This window comes from Phyllostomus hastatus, unplaced genomic scaffold (assembly GCF_019186645.2).
Source record: "Phyllostomus hastatus isolate PE091 unplaced genomic scaffold, TTU_PhHast_1.1 phas_contig_80, whole genome shotgun sequence".
Classification (NCBI taxonomy): domain Eukaryota; kingdom Metazoa; phylum Chordata; class Mammalia; order Chiroptera; family Phyllostomidae; genus Phyllostomus; species Phyllostomus hastatus.
In genome coordinates, this window is record NW_025333960.1 from 6,641,648 (window position 1) to 6,669,371 (window position 27,724).

The 27,724-nt window shown below is 39.7% G+C and overlaps 1 protein-coding gene across 2 annotated transcripts in view; it reads right to left on the reverse strand.

The window, feature by feature from the left end:
• The window catches only part of GNAL (G protein subunit alpha L), a 160,969-nt gene that overhangs the window by 103,988 nt on the left and 29,257 nt on the right, over window positions 1–27,724 (reverse strand). The window contains exons 1-4 of one of the 2 annotated variants that reach the window (XM_045850379.1): window positions 7,567–8,082; window positions 7,275–7,347; window positions 5,959–6,013; window positions 5,690–5,809 (exon numbers count right to left, since the gene is read on the reverse strand). In XM_045850379.1, coding sequence (XP_045706335.1) covers window positions 5,690–5,809; window positions 5,959–6,013; window positions 7,275–7,347; window positions 7,567–7,708 — 390 coding nt within the window. In that variant the 5' untranslated portion in view covers window positions 7,709–8,082. Of the gene's footprint in view, window positions 1–5,689; window positions 5,810–5,958; window positions 6,014–7,274; window positions 7,348–7,566; window positions 8,083–27,724 lie in introns of those variants that run through there. The other variant, XM_045850378.1, reaches the window with a different exon arrangement.

Genomic DNA, 27,724 nt, shown 5'->3' on the forward strand with positions numbered 1-27,724 from the left:
ATGGTGCTGAGAGGGACATGGGTCTGTGTCTGATCTTCAATCTAGGTCATTAGAAGTTTCTCCATGTCTGACATGGGCCTTTCTCAAATTTTGTTAGTCTCATTGTCTCCAATGAAGCAGATCTTTTAACAGCTTCCATCACTTTGGCCTCGTTCTTCAAGATCAAAGCTATGGTGGAATGGGACGTGCCTGACTGGTGAGCAACAACCATCACTGATTTTCCACATTTGTAGTCCTTGATCACTGTTAATTTCATTTCCAGCTCAATTGCTCACCATAGCCTCTTACTGGCAACATTAGTAGTGGATTCTGTATGCTTAGGTGCCATGATAAACATAACAACATGAGATTAAATCAAGCACAAGAGAAATGATGCAATTAAGGGATGCAGTAACATGAGTTGTGTAAGTCTGCTGCTGGCTAACATGGCACACTGTTTTACAGTAAACTTTCTTAATAAGTAGAAAAAGTACACTCTAAGATAATAAAAGGTGTAGTATAGTAAGCACATAAAATAGTAACATAGTAACTTATTATAATTATCCAGTATTAGGTACTGTACATAACTGTATGTGTTATACTTTTATATGATTGGTAGTACAGTAGGCTTATTTATACCAGCATCACCACAAACCAGCATTATGTGACTAATGTGTTGTGCTACAATGTTATAATGGCTATGACCTCACTCACTAGGTGATAGGAATTTTTCAGCTCCATCATAATCTATGGCACCACTATCATATGAGCCATCCACTGTTGACCAAACAATGTTGTGCAGCACATGACTGCATGTGCCAAGCAAGGAGGATATGGTTTCTACCGCAAATAAGTGGCAAAACTCAACGTGCCTAACCATTATGCGAGCTTTAAATAAAAGAATGGGCATAAAAGTTAAACATTTGAAATTGTGACACATAATCAGCTTTGTAAGTCAGTTCAGCCTTGTTAGTTGGAGGAACTTAAACTCACTCAACTCTGAATACTTACTCAAGATGGACCTTAAGGACAAATATACAAAATGCACACTGTGTTCTCGAGAATCTTAGTTTTTTACATAGAGGATGTTAAAAAAACAATAGGCAGGTTTCTTTTTTTAAATCCGTACCCAAGGATATGTTTATTGATTTGAGAAAGAGAGAGAGAGAAACATCGATGTGAGAGAAATATATCAATTGGTTGCCTCCCATATGTGCCCTGACTGGGGACTGAACCCTCAACCTTTTGGTGTATAGGACAACTCTCCGAAGAACTGAGCCACCAGGTCAGGGCCAGCAGACAGGTTTTCAAAGTGGTGAGAGCAGGAACTGATGGGAAAGAGTAACGGTATACAATGTACAGATGTAGGTAAGCATGTCACTTGGGAAGGAAGCCAGGGTTTTTGTCTTTTCTTGGGCAGAAATTTTAAACTATTTCTGTGAAAGAAAAACAATGTGGGGCTGGCAGAATGTCCTAAGACCAAGAGGGAAAAATGCAGGATGAGCATAGAATGAACAGGAAACTCATGTGAGAAAGATGACATGTGGCACACATCTAAATGGTTAGAGAAATAGTATCAAAGAGCTACCAAATGCTCTAACAGATTATTAGCTACGTAGAACCTAAAGGTCAAATGCCTTCCAAGGGTCCTGTTTGTGTTAATTACATAATTTGTTATTTCCCTCAGAGTCATGAAGCTGTTGGCTTCTATATTTTAAAACTTCAGCATTTACTGAATGCCAATGCAATCTTTCTGTATTTTCATAATCAAGCACTTGGCATTTTGTCTAGGTACCAAAATGATTTCCACACAATTTACTTTAACATTAAATTGTACTTGAAAAATATTTACTTGGCAATTCAGGCTAGAAATTTTCTCCATACTAATAATATTAACTGCAATTAAATTTTATAAATGATTATTCACTGTAAGATAAAAGTATGTTATGCCACACTGGCTCTCTCTGGGGACGAGACTGAAGTGCCTGGGGCAGGAGGAGTCAGAGGGACTTTTCACTCTTTTATGTCTTTTGGATTTTGTACCATAAACAAATACTTCTTATTTAAACAAGTACAAATCCAATTTTAAAAATAAAATTGCTTTGTGTAGTGAGACTGTTATCCATAAAGTTGATTTAATTCAAACTATAGGCCATAATAAAGAACAGAATAAAAATTGTATGGGACTATTTTGAGAGGTGAAGGAAAAACTCCATACATTCATGGATGACATCCTCATGCAAAACTCATTATTTTGCCTCTAAAAACATCAGTGTACCTTTCTTACAAACCACATGTGTCAACTCATTCAAATCTTGATTTGACATATGAGTAGCCTACTGCTCCTTTCATCATTTCCCCAGAGAGCCCTGAAAAGTCCAACACATTTTCTCTCAGAGTTATGTAAAACTACCAATGAGGACAAAATGCTCTAATACTGAGGTATTTTTAATGTCATACCCTTCTGAAAACAGCAAGTATCTTTACATGTGAACTTCTGCTTTGCTAAACCAGGCAACAAACTTCCAATACATCCAAATTCAAGATGAAGCTTGACAACACATTTTCAAAGGATCTGAAGTTTCACTGACATTCAAGAAATTTTAAAAGTGTTGCTTTACTTTGTGACCATTCAAATATATTTTCTTTTTTAAAAAGATTTTATTTATTTATTTTAAGGGGGAAAGAGGAAGAAACAGGAGAGAAACATTAATGTGTAAAAAAAACATCAATGTGTGGTTACCTCTTGCATGCCCCCAACTGGGGACTTGATATGCAACCCAAGCATATGCCCTAACCGAGAATTGAACTGGCAACCTTTTGGTCTGCAGGCTGGTGCTCAATCCACTGAGCCACACAAGCCAGGGTGCAAGTGCATTTTCTACATGAAGAAACATGTAAGGGAAATTTGTGGCTGAAGCCCAGTTCTCTTGGCACGTTGGTATAGACAAGATGGTGCTGCTTTGGCTGATCCTCTAATGATGTGTTTTTATTATGTGAAAAGCAGCATCGTGATCCACATTCTATTTCATTTTCATTATGACATTTAGAAATAGTCAGAAGAACTGACAAAAGCATTACCCCTTAAATATTTATTGTAGATAAAATGTAGTAGTGTGTTAAAACTAAAGTATAAACATTTTGATAACAACAGGATATTTTTATAGTCTCAAAGGGCATTCCTAAGCATACTTAAGTATTACAAAGGGGAAAAGAAAGGTACCTCTATGGAAGAGACCCATGGCAGACAGCACCTCATTAAGTGATCAGAATTAACGTCCCCAATTCTTGGGAAGGGCACAGATCACTTCTGTGTTTTTGATACCAAAGCACTAACCAAGTCTAGTCACCAACCAAGTCTATAGTTTCTCGAGGAACCATAGAAAGGGCATTCCATAACATAAATGTCTGGTTAATGTCATGGGAAAATAAAAAGGAAGGCTGAGGTACTGTTCTAGAATCAAGGAGAAATAGAAATTAAATGCAGTCCTTGTTTCTGGATTGGATTACTGACCAGAGTTATTGTTATTACTATTACATAGTTTCACTATATAATTTATTATTGGGACAATTGTTAAAACTTGAATAATATTTGTAGATTACAAAATAGCACTGTATTAATGTCAACTCTTCTAAATTCCAATAACTGTGCTGTGGTGATGTAAGTGGGTGTCCTTTGTCATAAGAAATACATACTGAAGTATTTAGAAGTAAAAGAGCAGGATTTCTGCAATCAACTCTCAAATGGTTCATAAAAAATGTGTGCTAGTATGGCCAAATGGTATCTATTGATAAGTCTAGGTGAAGGGTATATGGGAGTTCTTTGTACTATGTTTATGTTTTGGGGGTAAGTTTAAAATAGTTTCAAAATAAAAAATTAATTATTAGGAATACACCTTATGATAATACTTCAAAGAAAAAATAAAAATTTAAAAAGTATCTTCACTGAAGCTCTAGATCTCACTGAAGTATTTTATTCAAATACTCCACACAACTCCTTGATAGCAATTCCTTTTATTAGTATATCAGATGTGCAAACAAAGTATAATACTAATTCTATGGTGGTTCCATTCTTTCTTAGCATTTTGACATAAGCAAGGTGAGGCTTAGAAGGTTTCTGATGGAGTAAATGTCCTTTGCTCAATGACAGACAAACTCCCAAAGCACCATTCCAAGGGTAGATACACAAAAGCAGCCAAAGACAACTTGCATTTTGTGTGTCCCTGACTAGGCTTGACAAATGGTTCCCCACAGCCTTGGGAAGGAACTAGAATCTCTTGGCAAGCACTCTGGGGCCTTTGTAACCTGTTTGCTTTTCCCTCCATTGTTTCAGCTGTTGGTCTCCAACCTGCTCTCAGCCCCACTGAGTCATTTGTAGATCCTGGCAAAGGCCATCCCCCTTCTGCACTTCTCTATGTCCACTTCTGCTCTCAACTCTACCATTCATGGAAGGCTCAGCTTGGCATGAAGCTGGTTGGGGGAGGTGATCACTGTTTAACCCCCTCTAAGCCATCTAATCAATTATAGACAAAGTTTAGTAAAAAAAAAAAATGGCACTGCTGTGACAGATGCCTTATCTCTTTTTCTAGCCATTTTGCTCCCCCAAGTCCTTTTTAGAAATTGTAGAAATCTCACTAGTTACATTGCAATGCCTATCGTAAGCAATAAATAAAAGCTGTAAATAATGATGTGCTGTAAATACATTACAGGATGCAAATATGAGCTTGAAAAAAAGAGAAAAGTAATTATTTGCCATCTTGATAAAAGCCTATAGGATAACCATGTTGTGTTCAAGAGAAGGGGGAGGGCTGAGCAGGCACACACTGGCCCACACTTTGGTGAAAACAGGGCAGAGCCTATTGCACACACAAATTCTGCATCGGTTTCCCTTGGAGGAGAGGATTTTGAGGATGAAAAATGTCTCAAGACCACCATTCCAGGCAGTGAAAAGTTTGAAGTACTGTTACTGATGGGTACATACACACAGCATACCTATACACTTTTTTGGCACAACTGTAACAAAAATGATTTCCTGAGGAACTTAACAAATATATTTTGCTTTGAAACATGCTTAATCTAATTGCCAAATAACAGTATTTTAGAGAAATGTTTATTCACAAATAAGAGAAAATTAATATTCATATCCTATTACATAAGCAATATTGTCCTCCAAGTGATTAGGAAAGCAGGCCTAAATCCTGCAGATGTAAAATGAACTACATTTTCCTACCAGATAGTAAATGTTCAGAAGTAATCCATGTTATTATTTAGAGCATGTATTCTCTTCTCATTTGATCTGAAGGATACATACCTTAAAAGTAAACTGAATTCTGTTCTTCCTATTTTTTCCTTCAGAGGCAATCAAATATCAGAGAGTACTTCTCTCTACTCATGGAATCTTTACTCATTTATTATCTTGGAAATTACTTAATTGTTAATTCAGAAATACATATAGGAAAAAGTACTAGAGATATTTCTTAAAGGTATTCTGTCTTCCTGAATATCAATTTCACCAATACATTCACAAAAGCATTTTTTCTAATCCTATTGTTAATATTTTGATACAAAAGAAAGCATTTCTCTTAAGCAGAGTTAGATTTTGAAGATAGTTAATAATAAATTAATACTAACATTGATTCTCAGTAAGCCACCTCATTAAAAATGGTTCCATCCTGCACCACCTAAATTATTTCAATAAGGATTTACATACCTGGGAATATTCAAAGTCAGTGATAGGGGCTATACTCTTGATATAATCTGATCGAAATTGGTTTTCTGGGTTGGCCAGTGGAACTGGAGGTATTATAGTACTCATCGCTGAAACAATTGTCTGAAATGGAATAAAGAAAAATATATATGTGGATAAATATACCACTTAGGCTCCATGTGTGGTAATCTAATACATTTCTGTCTACATAGTTTCAGAGAGAATAGTGCTTAACTTTTTTAGTAAAGAAGCATTTAAATAAAAATCCTTACCACAATAGCATCTTTAACATTTTTCCGAATGTCCAGAATTTTTTGCTTCTTTTCCCTGTTAAAAGAGAACATTATTAAATTAAATAATTAAAAGAGAAGTGCTATTAATTTATTGTTAGCACTGATTTGAATGAATTGAGTGGGATTTTAAATTTCCAGCTGTGGCACCTGGCTAAACTGGCTTTCCTAGAGGTCAACATCAGCCCCCAGGACAATAGTTTTTATTTGCAAAGTTTTTATGTGGGAAAGGAAAACAGCCCTCTTTTCTAATTTGTACTCTAAACCAATTTGAATAGCTTTAAACAACCACAAAAGTTACACAAAATGTGGCAAACTTGTCATGAATATTGCATATAAAACCTATACAACTATACTTATAAATATATTTGGTTTTAATCTATCCATGTATTGACAGATATGAATTAAAATAGATGCAGACAAAAGATACAGAGAAAAGTAAATATTGACATATTGGTTGTGTTCAGAGCAATACCAAAAATACAGATCAATACCTCACGAATGCCTAATAAATCCTATTTTGTTAAACAAGTTACTTTACTTTTTGATCTAGACATTGTCATAAAAAGGATTTACCTATGTATTGGGTTGGCCAAAAAAATCCATATGGTTTTGTCCATAAAGCACATAAAAATAAGAGACACATTTTTTCATTTTCATCAAGAATTTTATTGACTTGGATATTTTGAGTATGTCAGCTACCTCCAGCATGGTATAACCGTTGATTGTTTTCGTGTCTCAATTTGATCATTATCAACTTCAACTGGGCTACCCAACTGTGGAGCATCGTCCGGTGAGAAATCACTAGCACAGAAAACTCAAAACCACTTTTGACAACTTCCATCAGTCACAGCACCTTTTCTATACACTGCATACATCTTTTTTGTTGCTGTTTTTCAGTTGTGCTTTTACCTTTCTTGAAATAATAAAGCATAATATGCCAAAATGTTGCCAATATTAAAAAGGCTACTCAAAAATTCACCAATTTGATGTTTTTTAAATGCACATGGATATGACAGCTGTCACAATACAATTTAACAAAATTGTTTAGAATGAAGTTAGAGATAACTAACGAAGCACTACTAGAGGTATTTTATGGAAAAAAACCCACACGAACTTTTTGGTCAACCCAATATAATATACCAAATTCAATAATACACTCTTACATTCTTCTCCCTTACAGGTGCATTCATTGATTAAATTGACTGCCTAGAGAAAGCACTTTTGGGGAGGTTGAGAAAGAAGTTACAAAGTTTGCACGCAGTTCAGAAGCAAAATCGAAATTGACCACTCCTTACTCGGGATTAAATCCATTGACGTGCAGGATCCTCATTTGTTTGACGATAGTGCTTTTCCCAGACTCACCAGCCCCTACAAACAAACAAAAAGAATGCTGTGATTTGTGGCCCTTTGCCTTTGCCATCTTTCATGCCAACACACATTGAGCAATTATCCTACCCCAACACACGCATTCTCAATCAAGTACACGGCAGCTCTGGGCTGGAGGAGCTGGCCAGAGTCGCTGGCCAGAGTCCCTGGCTGTGCGCTCTGCTCTGGCCAGGAGCCGCTGTGAGCGCTCTCCCTCCTTACCCAGTAGCAGCAGGCGGTGAGTCGCTTTGTAAGCCAGGCGCTCTTTCTGCAACTGCTTCTCGATCTTTTTGTTGGCCTCGCGTCTTTCTTTTTCATCGACGCCCTGGTCTTCTGTTGTCTTGCTGTTGCCCAAACAGCCCATGCCTGCCTGCTTGGTTGGACGTCAGGCACAGTTAGGAATTTGCACAAAAAGCAAAAGAGAGTTGTAGATAATGTGTGGATCCTGCGATGGCTTCTTTTCCTTGCTGCTGAAAGAGATGGTCTGGTCTCTCCGTGTTTTCCAATCAGAACGCGTTCTTCTCCCTCCCCCTGCCCACCGCAAATTCGTAACTAAAAAGGATGCAGGGAAGACGCACGAAGTCAAAAGCTTTTTAAAGGTATCTGTTCAGAATTATTTGCTGGATAAATGGCATACAGTGAATGGTGAAAGGGGCAGAGAGCGCCAGGCTCTGCTGGAGCCAGCCGCTTGGCGCTGGGCACTCCTGTTGCCCAGGGCTCCCCCTCCGAGCTCAGCCTGGCTCAGCCCCGCCCCCAGGTGCACAGCGCCCAGCGGGGACCCGGAGGAGGCTGTGTACTCTGCCCGGTGCGGGACCCTGAAGAGTGGTGGCCGAGAGCGGCGGGAGCAACGGACTGCGTTGCTGAGTTCCCACAGGGTGACTATAGCGTGTAAGTACACGCTAGCCTCTGCTCCCCTCTCTGCCTCCTGTGCGAGACCTGCCCTCCTTCCGGGTCTGAATTCCGCTGGGGCTTCCACGCTGCTGAGAAGGGGGAGCCGGCCAGCTGGAGATAGGGGGCAGTGGCCGTACGCTGGTTCCGGGTAGACGGAGTGGCGCTAGCACTAAAAGTGCTGGCCCTTGAGAAGCTCACCCACGTGGTGTCCCGAACACTGCCTGACGACTGTCTCATACCCCAACCCCAGGAGAGTGGGTCTGGGCGAAAGCTCCCTGCCAATCCTTGGGATGCCTCCCTGCTCTCAGGCAGGGGAGGCCTCACGCAGGATCATACATATTCTATCAGGGAGGAGGCTCTGTAAGAAGCTCACCAGTCACACCGCCTTTGTTCCCTTCATTTTCCAGACTATTCTAGCACACCCACACGGCCGCCTCCCTTAGGCTCTTGTCTTTACCTCCAGCCCCCGTTTTCCTTTGCAGTTCTCTGAACAGATGTGCTTGCTCCTTTTCTCCAGGACACTCTGGCCTCTAAATTGGCATTACAGCCAGGAACAAATGAGGGCAGGGGACAGGCATGTGTTCTAAGGTATTGTGACTGAGAGGGAGGTAGGTCCCTCCATTGCTACTACAGCCAGCCCAGAGGGGCAGCCAGCCTCTTTGCACTTGGGTTGCTGTACTTGAAGGAAGGAGGGCAAAAGAGGTGACTGGGCAGCTGTCCTGGGCCAGCACTGTGCTGTGGATCTCACTTCCCTGTGAGTTATTGTCACAAGTTGATGCTCTCTAGGCTCTGTGGGCCCAGGCACTGCACAAGGATTCTTTTACATGTCTTTCCTAAGCTCTGTCTTCAGGTGCCCCACTTTTCTCTGAATCCACAACATTTCCCTCACTTTCTAGATGGCTTGGCCTTTTCCGGCACAGAGAGCAAACTCCCACCTTGTGGGGGCTCCTGCAATGCTGTCTCTGAGCCCGGGGTCATGGCAGTCTTCACCCTGTCAATGTGTCCCTTCTCCTCTGATATCCCCCCTTTCTTCAACCTCTTTTCTATTGGCTTGTTTCCTAGAAGTGTAGAAATACATTCAATACTGTCTCATTTAAAACCAACAGCCCTCCTTCAGTGGCAAGTCCCTAGTAAGTTCCACCAGCTTTCCTCCTATCTACTACAGACAAGAGTTACAAAGAGAATGTGACTCCCACTTGTCCTTCCTTACCACCTGTTCATATCACAGCCTCTGCCAGCCCACCTCCCCACACTGGAACCATTCTCACCAGGGTCATCAGTGTCTCCCAGTGGCTAAACTTTGGTCTTTGCCTTCTTTGACTTCTCAGTGGAGTTGGCTCTGACTCTCTTTGAGATGCTTTTGTCCTTTGGCTTTGACTAGATAGTCTTTTTGATTTCCTGCTTGCCCTCTGGCTGGTAGATCCTCCACTCCTCCATTGGGTGGAGGTGCCTTCGACCCAGAACAGCTTTTCTCCCCTTATTTAGGCACGCTCCTGGTGAGGATGACTTTATCTTGCATACTCTGACTACAGATCTGGCTACCTTGATATCAGATCTCCAGCCCAGCTGACTCTCCAGTCCACTGCTATCTCCCAGTACACTGCTACCTCTGTACCTCACAGGGATCTCCAACTGTCCCTGCCAAAGCCTGAGCTAATCCCCAATGTCCACTCCAGATCTCCAGCCTACTCCTCTCTGGGAATAAGGGCCCCCTTGTCCAACCGGAACATGGAAGTCATTCCTGACTCCTCCTGCTTGCCAACCCAAACAGAATCTTGTTGATCTGTGTCCTGAATATCTGTACTGTCCTTTCCACCCCATCTGCCACTGCCATCATCTTAGACCACTAATCTAACTCGGGTTTCAGCAGTGGCCTTCTGCTCACTTACTCCAGTGCACCCTGCACAAAGTTGCCACAGTGGCAATACAAATCTGACCATGTCACTCACCACTACCTACAAGCCCCTGGCCATGGCCCTTCAAGACTGGGTCAGTGTAAACTCTGGGGCTTCAGCTCTCACTTCTTTCCCCTTCCCCATCTGTTCTTCTACTTGTACTTCCTAAACATCTTAGTTCATCACTTGGCTATATGTGCTGGTGCTGCTCCCCTCTCTGGAAAACCTTGGCCCCTTCTTCAGTTGGCTAACTCCTAGTTATTCTTCTAACCTCATCACTGCCTCCACAATCAGGATTAGGTGCCCCTTCTCCAGATTCCATTATCTCACTAACACTCTACATTAGAATTGTTCTGTTTACTGTTCTTTCAAAACTCCACTAGACTGCAGACTCCATGAGGGCCATGTTGAGCCTGTCCTTTGCACCTGCTATACCTGTGCCTAGTTTAGTGCCTGACCAGGGGCAGTTGCCCCTTGAATCTTTGCTGAATAGATTAATGAATTCATGAACGCCAAAAATAATTCTTGCTTGCAACATGGGCTCTCAGTAAAAGAATTTCATGGCCAGAATCATTGAAATTAAGAACAATCTAACAATAGCTAGAGGGGACACAGGAGGGGACAGTGGGGAGAAGGGTTTTCAGGAACTACTATAAAGGACACATGGACAAAACCAAGGGGGAGGGTCGAAGCAAGGGAGGGAGGTGGTTTGGAGAGAGGTGGGTTTGGAGGGGTGGGGAGAAAAGATGGACAACTGTAATTGAACAACAATAAAATAACTTAAATAAAAAAATAATTTCATGGCCAAATTTTAAATTTATAAAATACTTGTGCAGTTTAGTGCCACATTGAAAACAAAAGTACTCTTTAAAAAAGTATTAAATCACTCTTTTTGACATAGGCTGAAGCAAACATATAGTGCTATGCTACATTCTGAGATAGGTCAAAGGTTCTAATTTTGTGAAAGGAGACTATTTAGCACTATCTTCAGGCCTCACACCTGTGTTAACACAAATATTCACACGTGGCAATATCATCCTGGCCTGTAGGGTGGCTAATAGAGCAGCCAGAAGGTGAGAGAAGGTATATAAAAATAGCACAGTATAGTGGAATGTTTATAAAGATTTGTCAGGTTTTTTTTTGAAATGCCAAGATTTCTGTAAATTGTGAAGAGGGGACAAAACAAATACCATTAAAACTTATAAAGGGAGAATTAAATTAGAACCCAGAAGCCACATTTTTAAGGCAGCCTGATATTTACCCTAAAAATACAGCAAAATATTTCCACCTGTCAAGATTTAGGAATTAAGGTTAAAGATAACTTTTTATATGTTGAATTTCATGTGGTTAGATGAACAGATCTAATAGAACAGATCTGCACTGTATGACCTATGGTGTGTTCCACAGTACAGGGCTAAACACTCTGAAATATAAAAGCAATGTCCTTACATAGTGATGCAGTGTTTCTTAAAAGAAATGCAAAGTCAGTCTTTACTTAGTCCTACATTTATCAGGTAAGGGCACAACACACCTTTAAAAGAAAAACCTGTCACCTGGCCTTTTCCTTGTCTGATCTGGGAAACTGATCCTAATTTGTGTTTCCAACCATGGGATCAGAATTCAAAATCCTAACTGGCTCACCTGGAGAAGGGGGAGCACACCTGTAGGTGGAGCATAGAGCTCTGGGAGGAATTGCTGGCATTGCAAGCATCTGTTGCCAGGCAACAGCAGCAGTGCCCTCACTGTGCAGCGCACACCCACCTGCAGAGATAAAGGGCTGCCCTGCAGCAGCCAGGTGCCCACAGAGGGGCGGAGGCGGCTGGTTCAGCGACAGGCTGGGGCGGAAAAGTAGGTGAGGGAAGGCCCTGGTCACATCAGGGAGAGCTGGAAAGGCATAAAATGTGGGTCAAAAGTTCAAAGATAAAGCAAGGTGATTTCTTCCTCACTCTTCTTGTTGATGTTTAAGACAGACAGGGTGTCTCAGAATTCTAGTGCATTTGAAAGTTTAATTACTTATGCTTCTTTTAAATTCTTTGGTTTTATGAATTTTCTATACTGTAATGATTTTGAAATTTGCTTTTGTTTTGGTCCCTCTGACTGAAGTTGGCAAATGTCAAAAAAAAAAATTGCACCTGTCCTCTGGTTAGCTGAAATCAAGTCCATGATGGCAGTGAGAAACAAAATTTGTTTCTCTTTACACAAGTTTAACAACTGGTGGAAATATTCAAGGAAACTTCTTCAGTTCATGACAGGCCTAGATATACGAGATGCTGAGCTAGTTTGAAAAATGACTAGAGTGTTATATAGCACAAGATAGTGGATAGTTGAATTTAATTTTAAAAAGTCATTACTTAAAAAATTTAATAGCTGGTCTTTCAGTAGCATTTGATATTTTAGAGGTTAATAAAGGTTAAAACTGCATGTAGACTTTTGGAACAGATATATAACAATTCCTTTAAAGATTTTACTTATTTTTAGAGAGGGGAAGGGAAGGAGAAAGAGAGGGAGACAAACATCCATGTGTGGTTTCCTCCCCTGTGCCTCACACGGGGAACTTGGCCTGCAACCCAGGCATGTGCCCTGACTGGGAATTGAACCGGTGAACCTTTGGTTCTGGGCTGGCACTTAATCCACTGAGCCACACCAGTCAGGGCAGTACATACCAATTTTTAAGAGAAGAGGAAAAACAGTTTAAGAAAGATAAGTAGTCACTAATTCAGTGCAATAACAATGCCCCAAGAAACCAAAGGCTGCAGTGAGTTTTGCAAACCAACTTGCTGGTGCCAGCACAGTGGCGGCTGACTACTGTTGTGCACACAGCCTTTCCTCCAGTTTGTGCCATTTTAGACAACTTGCTGTTGTTTTATCTCTTTTCTTTTTCAGTATTTGATGGAAATAACCTATGTTATTAACCCACACTGGACCGGAGACAGAGATCATTTTCCATTCTTAACAGTGGAGTTCCCTCCATGACCTAATCACAATATACTTTAAAAGTATTATGGTTAATTTTTTACATTTTTAAATAAAAAAGAAGGGAAACATTTCCTTTTTGTATATAATATTCTGCAATAAAATATTTTGCACTTTATTGAAATAGCTGTCTCTTTTTTCTTTCTTACTCCTACAGTCAAAGTAATATTAAGTAACTTTTGGAAATATCATCCATAAAGGGTAATAATGCAGTCTTGTTCAACTGACAGCTTTAAAAACCAAAATAGCAGCAAATTGTAAGGGAAGGTATGCTAACTGTCTCTGATTCCACCCCATGTCCAAAAACCCAAGACTGAAATATTGGCATACACGATTCAGTGCCACAGGCAGGAGTTTATTACACCATGCAAACCCGAGGTGGGAAGCTACTGAATGATAAAACAAAACAACAAAACCCCCATAAAACAATGCAGAATCTGCATTGGGGCCAAGTACAGAGGGTCAGTCACCAGGGCAGAAAGCCCTGGGTGCCTAGCAACAGGCAAAACTGGGAAAATAGGGACCTTGCCTCCAGGGCTTCAGGAATAACCTTTCCTTTCCTATCATGCCACTGATCATGTGGTTTAGACTCCCTGACCTTTCACATCTTGCTCATGTGATTCAGACCCTCCCCAGACCTCTCCTCCCCTGGCGTGTTACTAGTCACACAGGTTATACCCCCTCAGAGGGGGAACAAACAAGGGGTCTGAAACAGTGTGCCCCAGGACAATGAGGTTCTGACCGGCATGAAATGTATCTAGGCTTCTGTTCTGTTTCAGCTCCAGGCCCAGAAAAGCCACACCAACTCTGACAGAAAGACCAGCAGCACTGACAGATGACCCCTGCCCTGGTGCTGACCAATGAGTGGAGATCACAGCCTTGAAAGGACACCCCTGGAAAGCTGATGAATATTCTATTGAGCTTCTCCCCTAGCACCTCCCCTAAAATCTCCACCCTTAAAAGCCTGTGTTTTTTCCCTCCCTCACTCCCTCTTCATCCCCTCAGCCCCTTACCTTTACCTTTTTCTCTCCTGAGCCCATTTCGTCTACTGCTCATTTCTTCTACCTCTGTGACTTTCTAACTAAACTTTCTCTTGTAGTTTGATTCTTGTCTCTGAATTCTTTCTTAGCCAGAAGTCAAGTACCAAGGTTGCTAAACTGAGGTTCCATCTAACTCTACCAGTCTCACATCAGATGTCACCTGGTGCCAGTCTCCCAGCCACTAATAACAGGAAGAGTGAAAATTAGCACTTGAACAGTGAAGATAGCATCCTTATCTGTTTAATTTTGTTCTTCAGCCTCAAATAGCCTAACAAAGTATTGGACTACATTAGAGATTCAAACACATGTTGTTTAAATGTTGTTTTATATACTGATGTGAAGTTTCAAAAATAGTCTAGCTGATTTTAAAGACTTTTTTTTTTTTTTACTAATTAACAAACATCAGATAAAGTTAAATGTAAAAACTGTGAACAAATCCACCATACATGAATACAGTTTAAATCTTAAGGGAGCCCTGGCTGGGTGGCTCAGTTAGTTGGACTATCGTCCTGTGTACAAAAAGGCTGTGAGTTCGATTCCAGTCAGGGTACATACCTAGGCTGCAGGTTGATCCTGGGCTGGGGCATGTACGGGAGGCAACCAATTGATGTTTCTCTCTCTTTCCCCCTCCTTTCTCTCTAAAATCAACAAACATATGCTCAATTGAGGATACATTTTTTTAATCTTAAGGAAATCTTATGTTAAAAAACATTTTGGCACTTAGTTCTAGATACCATGAGTTTTCTAGTTCTCAAAAACCTACATTCACTACTATTTTCTTATGAAGTAAATCGGATTTCATAAAGTTCCCTGATTTGAAGCAAAAATAAAGGAAAACAGCATTTTAAATGCTTAGCAAAGTTCTCTTGGTATCACTGAGGTGCCCTTGTGGGACATCAGAGTTACCAGAAATGTGGTGACAGCAATTCTAGTCTTAACACACTAAGTTGATGTTGGACTTCAGCAATATCTGCCTGTCTTGCAATTATTTTCATATTTTAAGTAAATCATGTACCAATATGCTGAAAGGAAAGATAAGTAGGAGAATCTGATGTTGTCCCTACCCATTGGAGATTCACATTGAACATATTTATTTTTACCCACAGACTTTTACTGTGAAGCAGATAAGAAAACTCTAAGACCAATTTCTTACATTCTTGAGCAGCTGGGGAAGTTAAGAATAGCACACTCCAATCATTCAAATGACAATGTGTGACACTATATATGAACCAAGGGCTGAAAGGTGTTGTGGAGCCTCTAAGTGGGATGTGAGGGTTCATGGAATTGTGAAAAGCTTCATCAAGGAGGAGGGACCGAAGGCATGTCTTAAAGAATGGTGGGGTTGGATCACATCATAGACAGAAGGAACATAGTTTGGGTGGGAAAGACTGCAAGGTAAAAGCAACAGAAGGGAATTGGTATTGCACAGGAGGGAGATGGGCCAATAATGAAAACAGTCTCAGAGGCAGGATGAATCAGGTGAGTTCTTAGAAATAAATATTCTTGGTATGGCAATTGTTCTCAAGCTATTGGGTTGGCCAACAAGTTTGTTTGATATTTTTCCTTAAGGTGGCTCTAATAGGCCTTGGTTGTCTTTAACTTCATTTGAAATAATTTGTTAGATTGTATTGTGACAGCTGTTATATCAGCATGCATTTAAAAAAACATCAAATTAGTGAATTTTTGTGCAGCCTTTTTAATACTGAAGATGGAAGAAAATAAGCAACATTTTTGGCATATTACGATTTATTATTTCAAGAAACGTAAAAACACAACTGAAAAGGAAAAAAGATGTATGCAGTGTATGGAGAAGGTGCTGTGACTGATAGAACTTGTCAAAAGTGGTTTGCAAAGTTTCGTGCTAGACATTTCTTACTGGATGATCCTCCACGGGTTGGGTAGACCAGTTGAAGTTGATAGTGATCAAATTAAGACATGAAAACAATCAATGTTATGGCATGTAGGAGATAGGTGACATACTAAAAATATCCAAATAAAGAATTGAAAATCATTTGCACCGGCTTAGTTATGTTAATTGGTTTGATGTTTGGGTTCCACATAAGTTAAGTGAAAAAAACACCCCTTCTTGACCGTGTTTCCACATGAGGTTCTCTACTTAATTGTAATGAAAATGTTCCATTTTTAAAACAAATTGTGACAGGCTATGAAAAGTGGATACTTTACAATAATGTGGAATGGAAGAGATTGTAGGGCAAGCTAAATGAACCACTGCTGACCACACCAAAAGCTGGTCTTCACCCAGAGAAGGTGATGTTGTGTATATGGTGAATTGGAAGGGAGTCTTCTATTATGAGCCCCTTCCAGAAAACCAAATGATTAATTCTAATGAGTACTGCTCTGAAAGCAGCACTTTATTAAAAGTGTCCAGAATTAGTTAATAGAAAATGCATAATCTTGCATTGGGATAATGCAAGATTGCATGTTTCTTTGATGACCAGGCAAAAACTGTTAAATCTTGTCTGGAAAGTTCTGATTCATCCACCGTATTCACCAGATATTGCACCTTCAGATTTCCATTTAAATCTGTCTTTACAAATTTCTCTTAATAGAAGAATTTCAGTTCCCTGGAGGACTGCAAAAGGTACCTCGAATAGTTGTTTGCTCAAAAAGATAGAAAGTTTTGGGGAGATGGAATTAAGAAGTTGCCTGAAAGACAGCAGAAGGTAGTGGAACAAAATGGTGAATACATTGTTCAATAAGGTGATTGGTGAAAATGAGAAATACGTCTTTTATTCTTACTTAAAAACTGAATGAACTTTTTGGTTCTCATATGAAATGCTCAGTTTAGTGGTTAACAGCGTGGGTTATAGAGCAAGGACTGAATGGGCTCAAGCCCCTCTTCTGCTATGTTTCTCTTAACTTTTCCCTCTGTAAATGGGTGAGGACAATGGCATTCTCACAGTAACGTGGTGAGAACTATTATGAATCCATTCATCTATCACAGCACCTGGTGAGTAGTGAGCTCCCAAAAGACGTAGTAATTATTATTTTCATTCAACATTAATTTAATAAATACATATCCATTTTATCCTTCTACATTATGTGTCCTTGAGGAGCTTCTGATTTTTTCCTATTAGGCAGACACACAAACAATGAACTATAGTATAGGCAACAAAGATTTGTTCAATGTCTACCTACATTTAGTTGAGCAAAGTACTAGCTGTTAGCTGGGAACATAAAAGCAATGATACATGTTAGAACAACAACAAAAAATGCACAAGTGATAGATGAATTGCTAAATCAAATATGGTCTATATGTGCAGTAGGATATTATTCTGCTTTAAAAAGGAAGAAAATTCTTTTTTCTATTTCTATTTTTAAAATGTTTTAATAGCTATTTTTTATTGTTGTTCAATTATAGGTGTCCTAATTTTGCCCCCCATTGCTCTTCCCCACCTCCTCACTCCCACAGGCAATCCCCACCCTGTTGTCCATGTTCATGGGTCCTTGATACATGTTACTTGACTAGACCCTTCGTCTTCTTTTCCTCATTCTCCCCCTCTCCTAATCCTCTGGTCATTGTCAGTTTGTTCTTTATTTCCATTTTATACATGTACCACAGTTTTTTTGTCCACTCATTCACTGATGGGCACTTAGGCTGTTTCTAGCACTTGATTATCATAAACAACACTGCTATGAACGTTGGGGCACTTAGATTCTTTTAAACTGATGATTCAGGATCCTTAGAGTATAATCCCAGCAGTGGAATCACTGGATCAAAAGGCAGTTTCATTTTTAGATTTTTTGAGTAAATTCCATACTGTTTTTGACAGTGGCTGTATCAATCTGCATTCCCACCAACAGTGTACTAGGGTTCCCTTTTGGCTACAACCTCGCCAGCACTTATTAGTTGTTGATTTGTTTATGATGTCCATTCTGAGTGATGGTAAGTGGTATCTCATTGTGGTTTTAATTTGCATCTCTCTGATGGCTAGTGATGTTCATCATTCTTTCATTTGTCTCTGGGCCCTCTGTATATCCTCTTTGGAGAAATGTCTGTTTAGGCCCTTTTCCTATTTTTTAAATTGGATTGTTTGTCTTCCTGGTGTTGAATCTTTATATATTTTGGAGGCCAAACCCTTGTCTGAGGTATGATTTGTAAATATATTTTCCCATACAGTTTGTTCCCTTTTCATTTTGCTGTTGTTCTTTTTAGCTGTGCAGAAGCTTTTTAATTTGATGTAGTCCCATTTGTTTATTTTATCCTTTATATCCCTTGCCCTGGGGGATGTATCAGTGAACGTACTGCCGCATGGGATATCTGAAAATTTCCTGCCTATGCTCTCCTCCAAGGCTTTTATGGTGTCACGACTTATACATAAGTTATTTATCCATCTTGAGTTCATTTTTGTATATGGTGTAAGTTGGTGGTTGAGTTTCATTTTTTTACATGTACTTGTTCAGACCTCCCAACACCATTTAGTGAAGAGGCTATTTTTATTCCATTTTATGTTCCTGCCCCCTTGACAAATATTAGCTGACCATACTGACATGGGTTTATTTCTGGGCTCTCTATTCTGTTCCACTGATGTGTCTCTTCTTATACCAGTAGCAGACTGTTTTGATTACCGTGGCCTTGTAATATAGTTTGACATCAGGTACTGTGATCCTTCCTACTTTGTTCTTCTTGCTCAGATTGCTGAGGCTATTCAGTGTCATTTATTTCCATATACATTTTTGAAATATTTGTTCTATATCTGTGAAATATGTCACTGATATTTTGATAGGGATGGTGTTGAATCTATACACAGCTTTGGGTAGTGTGGGCATTTTAATGATGTTAAATCTTCCAATTCATGAGCATGGTATATGCTTCCATTTACTTGGGTCTTTCTTAATATCTTTCTTCAGTGTTTTGTAGTTTTCTGAGTACAGGTCTTTTACCACCTTGGTTAAGTTTATTCTTAAGTATTTTATTTTTCTTGTTGCTAATGAAAATAGGATTTTTTTTCTTAATTTATGTTTCTTATATTTCATTGTCAGTATAATAAAATGCCTTCAATTTCTGAATGTTGGCTTTCTGAATCCCACCATTTTGCCAAATTCATTTATTAGGTTGAGTAGTTTTTTGGTGGAGTCTAGGGGGTTTTCTGTTTACGCTATCATGATATCAGCAAACAGTGACAGCTTTACTTCCTCCATTCCAATTTGGATGTCTTTCATTTATTTTTCTTGTCTGATCACCATGGCTACAACATCCAATACTATGTTGAATACAAGTGGTGAAAGCAGACACCCTCATCTTGTGCCTGATGTTAGAAGAAAAGGTTTTAGATTTGCCCCTTGAGTATGATGTTGGCTGTAGGTTTCTCATATATGACCTTTATTATGTTGTGGGATTCCCCATCTACTCCCACTTTGCTGGGTGTTTTTTTTATCATAAATGGATGCTGTACTTTATCAAGTGCTTTATCAGCATCTATTGATATGACTATGTGGTTTTTGTCTTTCCATTTGTTTATGTGTTGCATTACATTTATTAATTTGCATATACTGTACCATCCTTGCATCCCTGGGATGAATCCCATTTGATCATGGAGTATGATCATTTTAATGTATTGCTGGATCCTTTTTGCCAGTATTTTGTTGAGGTTTTTAGCATCTATGATCATCAGCCATATTGGCCTGTAGTTTTCTTTCTGTGTTGTATCTTTCTCTGGTTTTGGAATTAGGATAATACTGGCCTCATAAAAAGAGTTTTGGAGTCTTCCCTCTTCTTCTTCTTCTTTCCTCCCCCTCCCCCTCCCCCTCTTTCTTCTCTCTTTTTCTTCTTTTGAATAATCTGAGAAGAATCAGGGTTAGCTCTCCCCTAAATGTTTGGTAAAATTCTCCTGTGAAGCCATCCGGCCGAGGGCTTTTGTGTGCCAGGAGTTTTTGATTACTGCTTCAATTTCACCAGCTGTTGTAGGTCTGTTCAGGCTTTCTGCTTCTTCTCGACTTAGTTTTGAAGCAGTATATGTTTCTAGAAATTTGTCCATTTCACCCAGCTTTTAAAATTTCTTGATATATAGTTGTTCATATTAATTTCTTACAGTCCTTTGTATTTCTGTGATATTGGTTGTATTTGTCTCTTTTGTTTCTGGTTTTATTTATTTGGTCATCTCTCTTTTTCTCTCTCTAGTGAGTCTGGTTAAAGGCTTGTTGATTTTGTTTATCTTTTCAAAGAACCAGCTCTTGGATTTATTGATCCTTTGAATTGTTCTTTTAGTCTCTATGTCATTTAATTTTGCTCTGATCTTGATTATTTCCTTCCTTTACTTGCTCTAGGCTTTTTTTGTTGTTTTTACTCTAGTTTTTGTAGATGTAGGGTTAGGTTGTTCATTTGAAATGTTTTTGTCTTTTTTAGGTAGGCCTGTATTGCTATGAACTTTCTTTTCAGGACCGCGTTCACAGTGTCCCATAGGTTTTGGGCTGTTTTGTCTACATTTTCATTTGTTTCCAGAAACTTTTTGATTTCTTTCTCGATCTGTTGTTGACTCATTCATTGTTTAACAACTCAGTCTTTGTGACTTTGAATATCTTTGAGTTTTTTTCTTGAGGTTGGTTTCTAGTTTCAAGCCATTTTGATCTGAGAAGATGCTTGATATGATTTCAGGTTTCTTGAATTTGTTGAGGCTTGTTGTGTGTCCTATAATGTGATCTGTCTTTGAAAATGTTCCATGTGCATTTGAAAAGAATGTGTATTTTGCTTCTTTGGGGTAAAATGTTCTATATATACCAATTAAGACCATTTGATCTAGTGTGTCATTCAATGCCACAATATCCCTGTTGATTGTTTTTGGAAGATCTATCTATTGTTGACAGTGGGATGTTAACATCTCTTAGTGTAAGTGTTGCCATCTATATTTTTCTTTAAGTCCTCTCAGTTTTTCCTGATATATGTCAGTGTTCCTATGTTGGGTGCATATATGTTTACAATGGTTATATCTTCTTGATGGATTCATCCCTTAAGTATTACAAAGTGTCCTTCTCTGACTCTTTTATGGCCTTTGGTTTTGAAATCTATTTTGTCTGATCTAAGTATTGCTACTCTGGCTTTTTTTTTCATGTCCATATTCTTGAAATATTTTTTCCATTCCTTCAATTTCAGTCTGTGTAGATCTTTTGTTCTCAGGTGGGTCTCTTGTAGACAGCGTATATGTGGGTTGTGTTTTCTTATCCATTCAGCTACTCTGTATCTTTTTATTGGAGCATTTAATCCATTTATACTTATGGTTATTTTTGATAAATATTTATTCACTTCCATTTTTCTGTACCTGTTTTCCTCTCTCTCTCTGACTTTCTCTTTCTTCTCCTCTTCATAGCAGTACATTTAGCATCTCTTGTCGGGCTTGATGGAGATGGACTCTTTTAACCTTCTTTTGTCTGGGAAGCTCTTTATTTCACCATTTTTATTTTATTTTATTTTATTAATTTAATTTAATTTAATTTTATTTTATTTTTACTTCTGTTTATTTTTTACTGCTGTTCAAATGAAGTTGTCTCCATTTCCCCCTACCATTCTCCCCACCCTAGCCATCCCCACATCTCAACTTCGATCCTACCCTCTTTTGGCTTTGACCATGTGTCCTTTATACAAGTTCCTTGACAATGCTTCCTCCTAAGCCCCCCAATATCCCTTCCCATTTCCCCTCTGGTTAATGTCAGCTTGTTCTTAATTTCAATGTCTCTGGTTATATTTTGCTTGTTTGTTTAGTTGATTAGGTTCCACTTATAGGTGAGATCAGATGGTATTTGTCTTTCATTGCCTGGCTTATCTCATTTAGCATAATGCTCTCCACATCCATCCTAGCTGTCACAAAGGGTAGGAGCTCCTTTTTTCTTTCTGCTGTATAGTATTCCATCATATAAATGTACCACAGTTTTTTTATCCAATCATTTGTTAATGGGCACTTAGGTTGCTTCCAGCACTTGGCTATTGTAAATTGTGCTGCTATGAACATTGGGGTGCATAGGTTCTCTTGAACTGGTGTTTCAGGATACTTAGGATATAGTCCCAGCAATGGAATTGCTGGGTCAAAAGGCAGTTCCATTATTAGCTTTCTGAGGAAATTTCATACTGTTTTCCACAGTGGCTACACCAGTCTGCATTCCCACCAACAGTGCACTGGGGTTCCCTTTTCTCCACAACCTGGCCAGCACTTGTTCATTGATTTGGTTATGATGGGTTTTACAAGTGAAGGCTATTAAAAGTGAAATGAAGGAAAGTATACAGGGAACGAACAGTGACAAGAAGGAAACTGGGACTCAAATCAATGGTTTGGACTAGAAGGAAGAAATAAACATTCAACCAGAACAGAATGAAGAAACAAGAGTTCAAAAAAAAAAATGAGGAGAAGCTTAGGAACCTCTGGGACAACTTTAAATGCTATAACACCAGAATCATAGGGATATCAGAAGGAGAAAAGGAAGAGCAAGAAATTGAAAACTTATTTGAAAACATAATGAAGGATAACTTTCCTAGTCTGGCCAAAGAAATCAACTTCCAGGAAGCCCAGGAAGCTTGGAGAGTCCCAAAGAAGTTGGACCCAAGGGAGCACACACCAAGGCACATCACAATTAAGTTACCCAAGGTTAAAGATAATTGGAGAATCTTAAAAGCAGCAAGAGAAAAGGAGACAGTTACCTACAAAGGGGTTTCCATAACACCATCAGCTGATTTCTCAGAAGAAACTCTACAGGCAGGAAGGGGATAGAAAGAAGTATTCAAAGTCATGAAAGGCAAGAACCTATATCTAAGATTACTCTATCCAGAAAAGATATCATTTAGAATGGAAGGGCAGATAAAGTGCTTCCCAGATAAGGTTAAGTTAAAGGAGTTCATCATCACCAAGCCCTTAATATATGAAATATTAAAAGGACTTATCTGAGAAAAAGAAGATCAAAACTATAAACAGTAAAATGACAACAAATTCACAGCTATCAACAACTGAACTTAAAAAAAAAACAAAAATAAAAATGAACTAAACAAACAACTAGAATAGGAACAGAAGCACAGAAATGGAAATCACATGGAAGGTTATCAGTGGGGAAGGGGGAGATGGGGGAAAAGGTACAGGGAATAAGTAGCATAAATGGTAGGTAGAAATAGACAGGGAGAGGTTAAGAGTAGTGTAGGAAATGTAGAAGCCAAAGATCTTATATATACCACCCATGGACATGAACTAAGTCGGGGGAATGCAGGTGGGAGGGGATGTGCAGGGAGGAGGGAAATAAATGGGAAAACTGTAATAGTATAATCAATAAAATATATTTTAAAAAAGAAATGAAAAAAGTATCATTTCCTTTCTTAGGGAAATGTATGCTAACCTTTGCAAGCCACCTTGCATCTTAATTTTAAGACACCGAAAGGTGTTTATTTCCAGCACGTCATTGATCATCACCACAACTACAAGATGTACTTTATTATCCATATTTTGCAGGTAAGGCTGTTGATTTAAGGTCACACAGGGACCTAAAATGGGTGGAGTGTGTCTGATCTCAAAGCCTGTGCCCTTTCCAGAAGAAACTCTAAGGCTCTTACAGATTAAAAAACAAAAACAACACACTATTCTCTCTTCCACTAATTTCAAAAGGAAAAATGAAATAAGCCCACCTCCTTTCTAGCTCAGTTAGGCAGGTTAATCTACACATGGTGACTGATGAATTAGTTAAGTCTTTGCACAGTTGCCTTAGCAACTGGTTTCTTTTAGAATTTGGCTTAGTTACAGAGTTTAAAGCAACAGTATTCTGTATAATAAGTAGAATGTCAAATTGTATGTGAAATTAAACAGAAACTAAAATTTTTTTTATCACAGGTGGGAACTATGTACCTTTCTCAAAGTTGGAATGGCTCATCTTAAAACTTGCAAGGTTGCTGACAAAGAACAAGGGACATGGAGTCTAATATTTGTCTACAATTGTCGTTACATGATTTGTTTATATTTGTCATTAAGTAGGAACCATTTGATGGATTTATGCTATGGACAAATTAAAGACTGATATTCAATAGAGAGTTTCTGATTGCAGAAGAATCCCAAACTATCTCAGATGTATTAGAGTGGGGATTTTCAGAGAGGAAGAAGGGACATGCAAATACAGAAGGCAAGAAAAAGCCTGAAGGGATGGACTGAAATTGGAGTGACTGGTATAAACTCATGGTTTCTAAAATATGTATGTATATGCTCATAATTATGTGCATACCTATATATGTACATTTGTATGCATGTATATATATATATGTGTGTTTATAAATGCAGATATTTCTTAGTTCTGTCTGCTGAAAAGCTCAAGGCGTTAAGATGCTCTAGTAGCAGAGAGCACACCTTGTGCCCAGATCTTGGTCTTTTATATTATTCTATACCAAGGGAACCCGGGCTCCTCAGAGAAATGGCTGATTCCAGGGTGGAGGCAGGGCAGCTACAAGATAAACCTGGAACATTGTTATGCCAGAAAGTAAGAAAGTGTTTTAAAACAAAAGCCAGACTAAGGGGGCTCTCATTTAGCCAAATCTGGGATGATTTTGTTACAGGGTGCAGCCAAGAGGGGGGACCCCAAATGGGCATTTGAAATGGGGCCCAGAACTCAAGGTGTCCAGGAGATTTTAGGATGTCCTCATCCCCCTCCCCCCAGGTATGGGTTGGGGGAAGGAACAAATGGAGCAGGGCCATTGAGAGCTCTTTTGTATAGCAACAGCCTTGCAGCTAACCTCTGTGTGGTCATTTAACATATCTATAACCTTTGACTGGTTGCATAGATACGTTAAATAGCTGTGGCCATGCTCTGAGCCAGGGGAATGGAAGTAACTTCTCCACCAAGACCTAACTGGGGGGCAGGTCCCCTGAAATACAGTGGCTGTGTGGGAGCTTGGAGATGATTGGCTCCATGACATGGGCCACAGCTGCCCAGACTCATGATGGCAGTCCAGTAAAGCTGGAAGGATATGAGTTCTGGCATGTGAGGCCAATTGTAGGAGGAGTCAGAAATGGGGCTGCAGTGGAAGACTGGTGCGGGGATTTAAACCCAGACGTGGCAGCCATTGTGGGGAGAAGCATGCGGTTTTGGCAGAGTGGAGATTCCTGTGGCCCTGGGAGAGAGAACCATGTGGCTTTAGCAGAGTGGGGACTCCCGCAGCCCTGTGAGAGAGAATCACCATGCAGCTTTAGCAGAGAACCGCTACTTGGCTTTGGCAGAGTGGTGACCCCCCCTCCTTGCAGCCATTGTGCAGGAAGAGAAGCATGTGGTTTTGGCTGAGTGGGGACTCCCATGGCTCTGGGAGAGAGGACCACACAGTTGGAGCAGTGGAGAGAGGACCACATGCCTTTGCCAGAGTGGGGACCCCCACAGCTTTAGGAGGGGGAACCACCACCCAGCTGGTGCAGAGATCCCGGCGACACAGCTGAGGGTGCTGAGAACCGAACGAGGTCTACCAGCCAAAATGGATTACTGAGAAGAACCAGGGGCTGCCTGAGCCACAGACTTCTATTTCCTTTCTTGAGATATGGTACCCCAGACTGGGCAAAGGGGGAAGGAAGGACTGTGGGTGTTTGTGGGTGTTTTAAGGGACTTTGGGATTTTGATGAAGACATTAGGTCACTACTTTAAGTCTGTACAGCATTAAATAAACATTTCCTTTCTTTTTCACGAATCTCTGGCATTGAGAAACATCTTTCCCATAGGCAGCGGACATAACGAACCTAGGGGCTCCTTTCGGTAATAGTATATTGTCCCAGGCCCCCCTTGTTTGTTCTGTAACAATCTGAGCACCAAAACATTTAAGTATAGTAATGAATTCTACACAACTGAAAAATATAGGAATATCATATGCCCAGGACAATAACAAATAGGTAAATAAATAAATGGGGGAGAAGGAGGGCACCTGCCCTCCTTCTGGCAACAAGCGCATGTGGGAAGGAATCCTGCAAGGAAAGAATAAGCATTTGCAACCTGCAGAGTGATGTTTGGGTCAGACAAGATTCAGCAATGGTGGCTAAATCTAGGGGAATATTTTCATGAGGAACAGGCTAGCTGTGTGGTCTCCCCACTGACTGCTTATTAGTTGCAAAGTAAAAAATAATAACCAGAAAGTGGAGGAATTAGACAAAAATTTGGCTAATCAAAATGAACACCATCATAGAAGGGGGGGCTGGATACCATCTGCTGTCAGATGCAGAGCCTGAGAAAGACACACATCACATGTAGTATTTTGGCTGGGGAGGCTTAACCTAAACTTATGGTAAATAAGGACAAAATATCAGGCAAACCTAAAACTTAAAAAAAAATGGAGGTGGGAACTATTCTTCAAAAATGGTAATGTTATGAAAATAAACAAAAGACAGGAAATATTCTAGGTTAAGGGAAACTAAAGAGATACCAGAATCTTGACTGTATTCTATGATGGAGGGGAAAAAATTGCTAAAAAAATTGGGTCAACTGATAAAATTGGAATTACAGATGGCAAATTAATATATTTATTGCATCAATGTTAAACTTACTGAAGCTGCTACCTGTGCCTTCGTTATTTATGTAACAAAATATCCCTATTCTTAAGTACATACAGAATTCTTTCAGGGGCCATGATGTCCACAACTAACTCTCCAATGATTAAGAAAAAGAAATCCTGTATCTATGTCAATGTCTTCTGTCTGCAGAGAAAATGCAACTGGCAAGGCAAATAGGGGAGATGTTAATAAGAGGTGAACCTAGGTGGTGGGTATCTAGGAGTTCTTTGTATTCTTCTCATTCTTGAGTTTATGTCCAAACAAAAGGGTAAACAATTAAAATAGCACCAGTGGGGTTCTCTGCTCTGCACATGGTCCATATGTACATTAAAAATAAAGTGCCTGGGCATCTAGGATTCAGCTGAGCTCTCTTCAGACCACATAGACTGTGTTCAGTCTATACATTAACAATGTTGTGTTCCTGTACCTCAGTGGTACCTCTAATATAGAAACTAAAGTAATGATATAGTGCTGATGGGCAGCTAAGAACAGTCTGACTATTCTCCCCACTGTGATTATTAGTTTCCCTTGAGCCATGCAGTTGCTGAAGGACTCATACTGTAAGAGGGTGCAGCCAGGGGGCCCCCCCAAAGAAGGATTTATAATGGGGTCCAGAACTCTGCGTGTCCAGGAAATATTAAAAATATGGGATGTTCTCACCCCCACAAGTCTGAGCTGAGAGATGCAATACATGAAGCAGGGCCATTGAGTTGTTTTGCATAGCAAAAGTTTTGCAGATAACCTCTAGAATGGTCATTTAACAAATCTATAAACTTTAACTGGTTTCATAGATATGCTAAACATCTGTGGCTAACCTTTGAGCCAGGGAGAAGGGAGTGACTTCAACCCAGGATGTAACTGGGAAGCAACTCCCCCTGATTACAGAGCCTGTGTGAGAGCTTGGAGGTGACTGGCTCCATGCCATGGGGCCATGCCTGCCCAGACTTACTATGGCAGCCCAGAAAAGCTGGAAAATACGGGAGTGCTACTAGGTGTAACTGATTGTAGGAGGAGTCGGAAATGGCGCTGTAGATGAAGATTAACGCTGGGATTTAAACCCCAGCATGGCAACAATAACAAG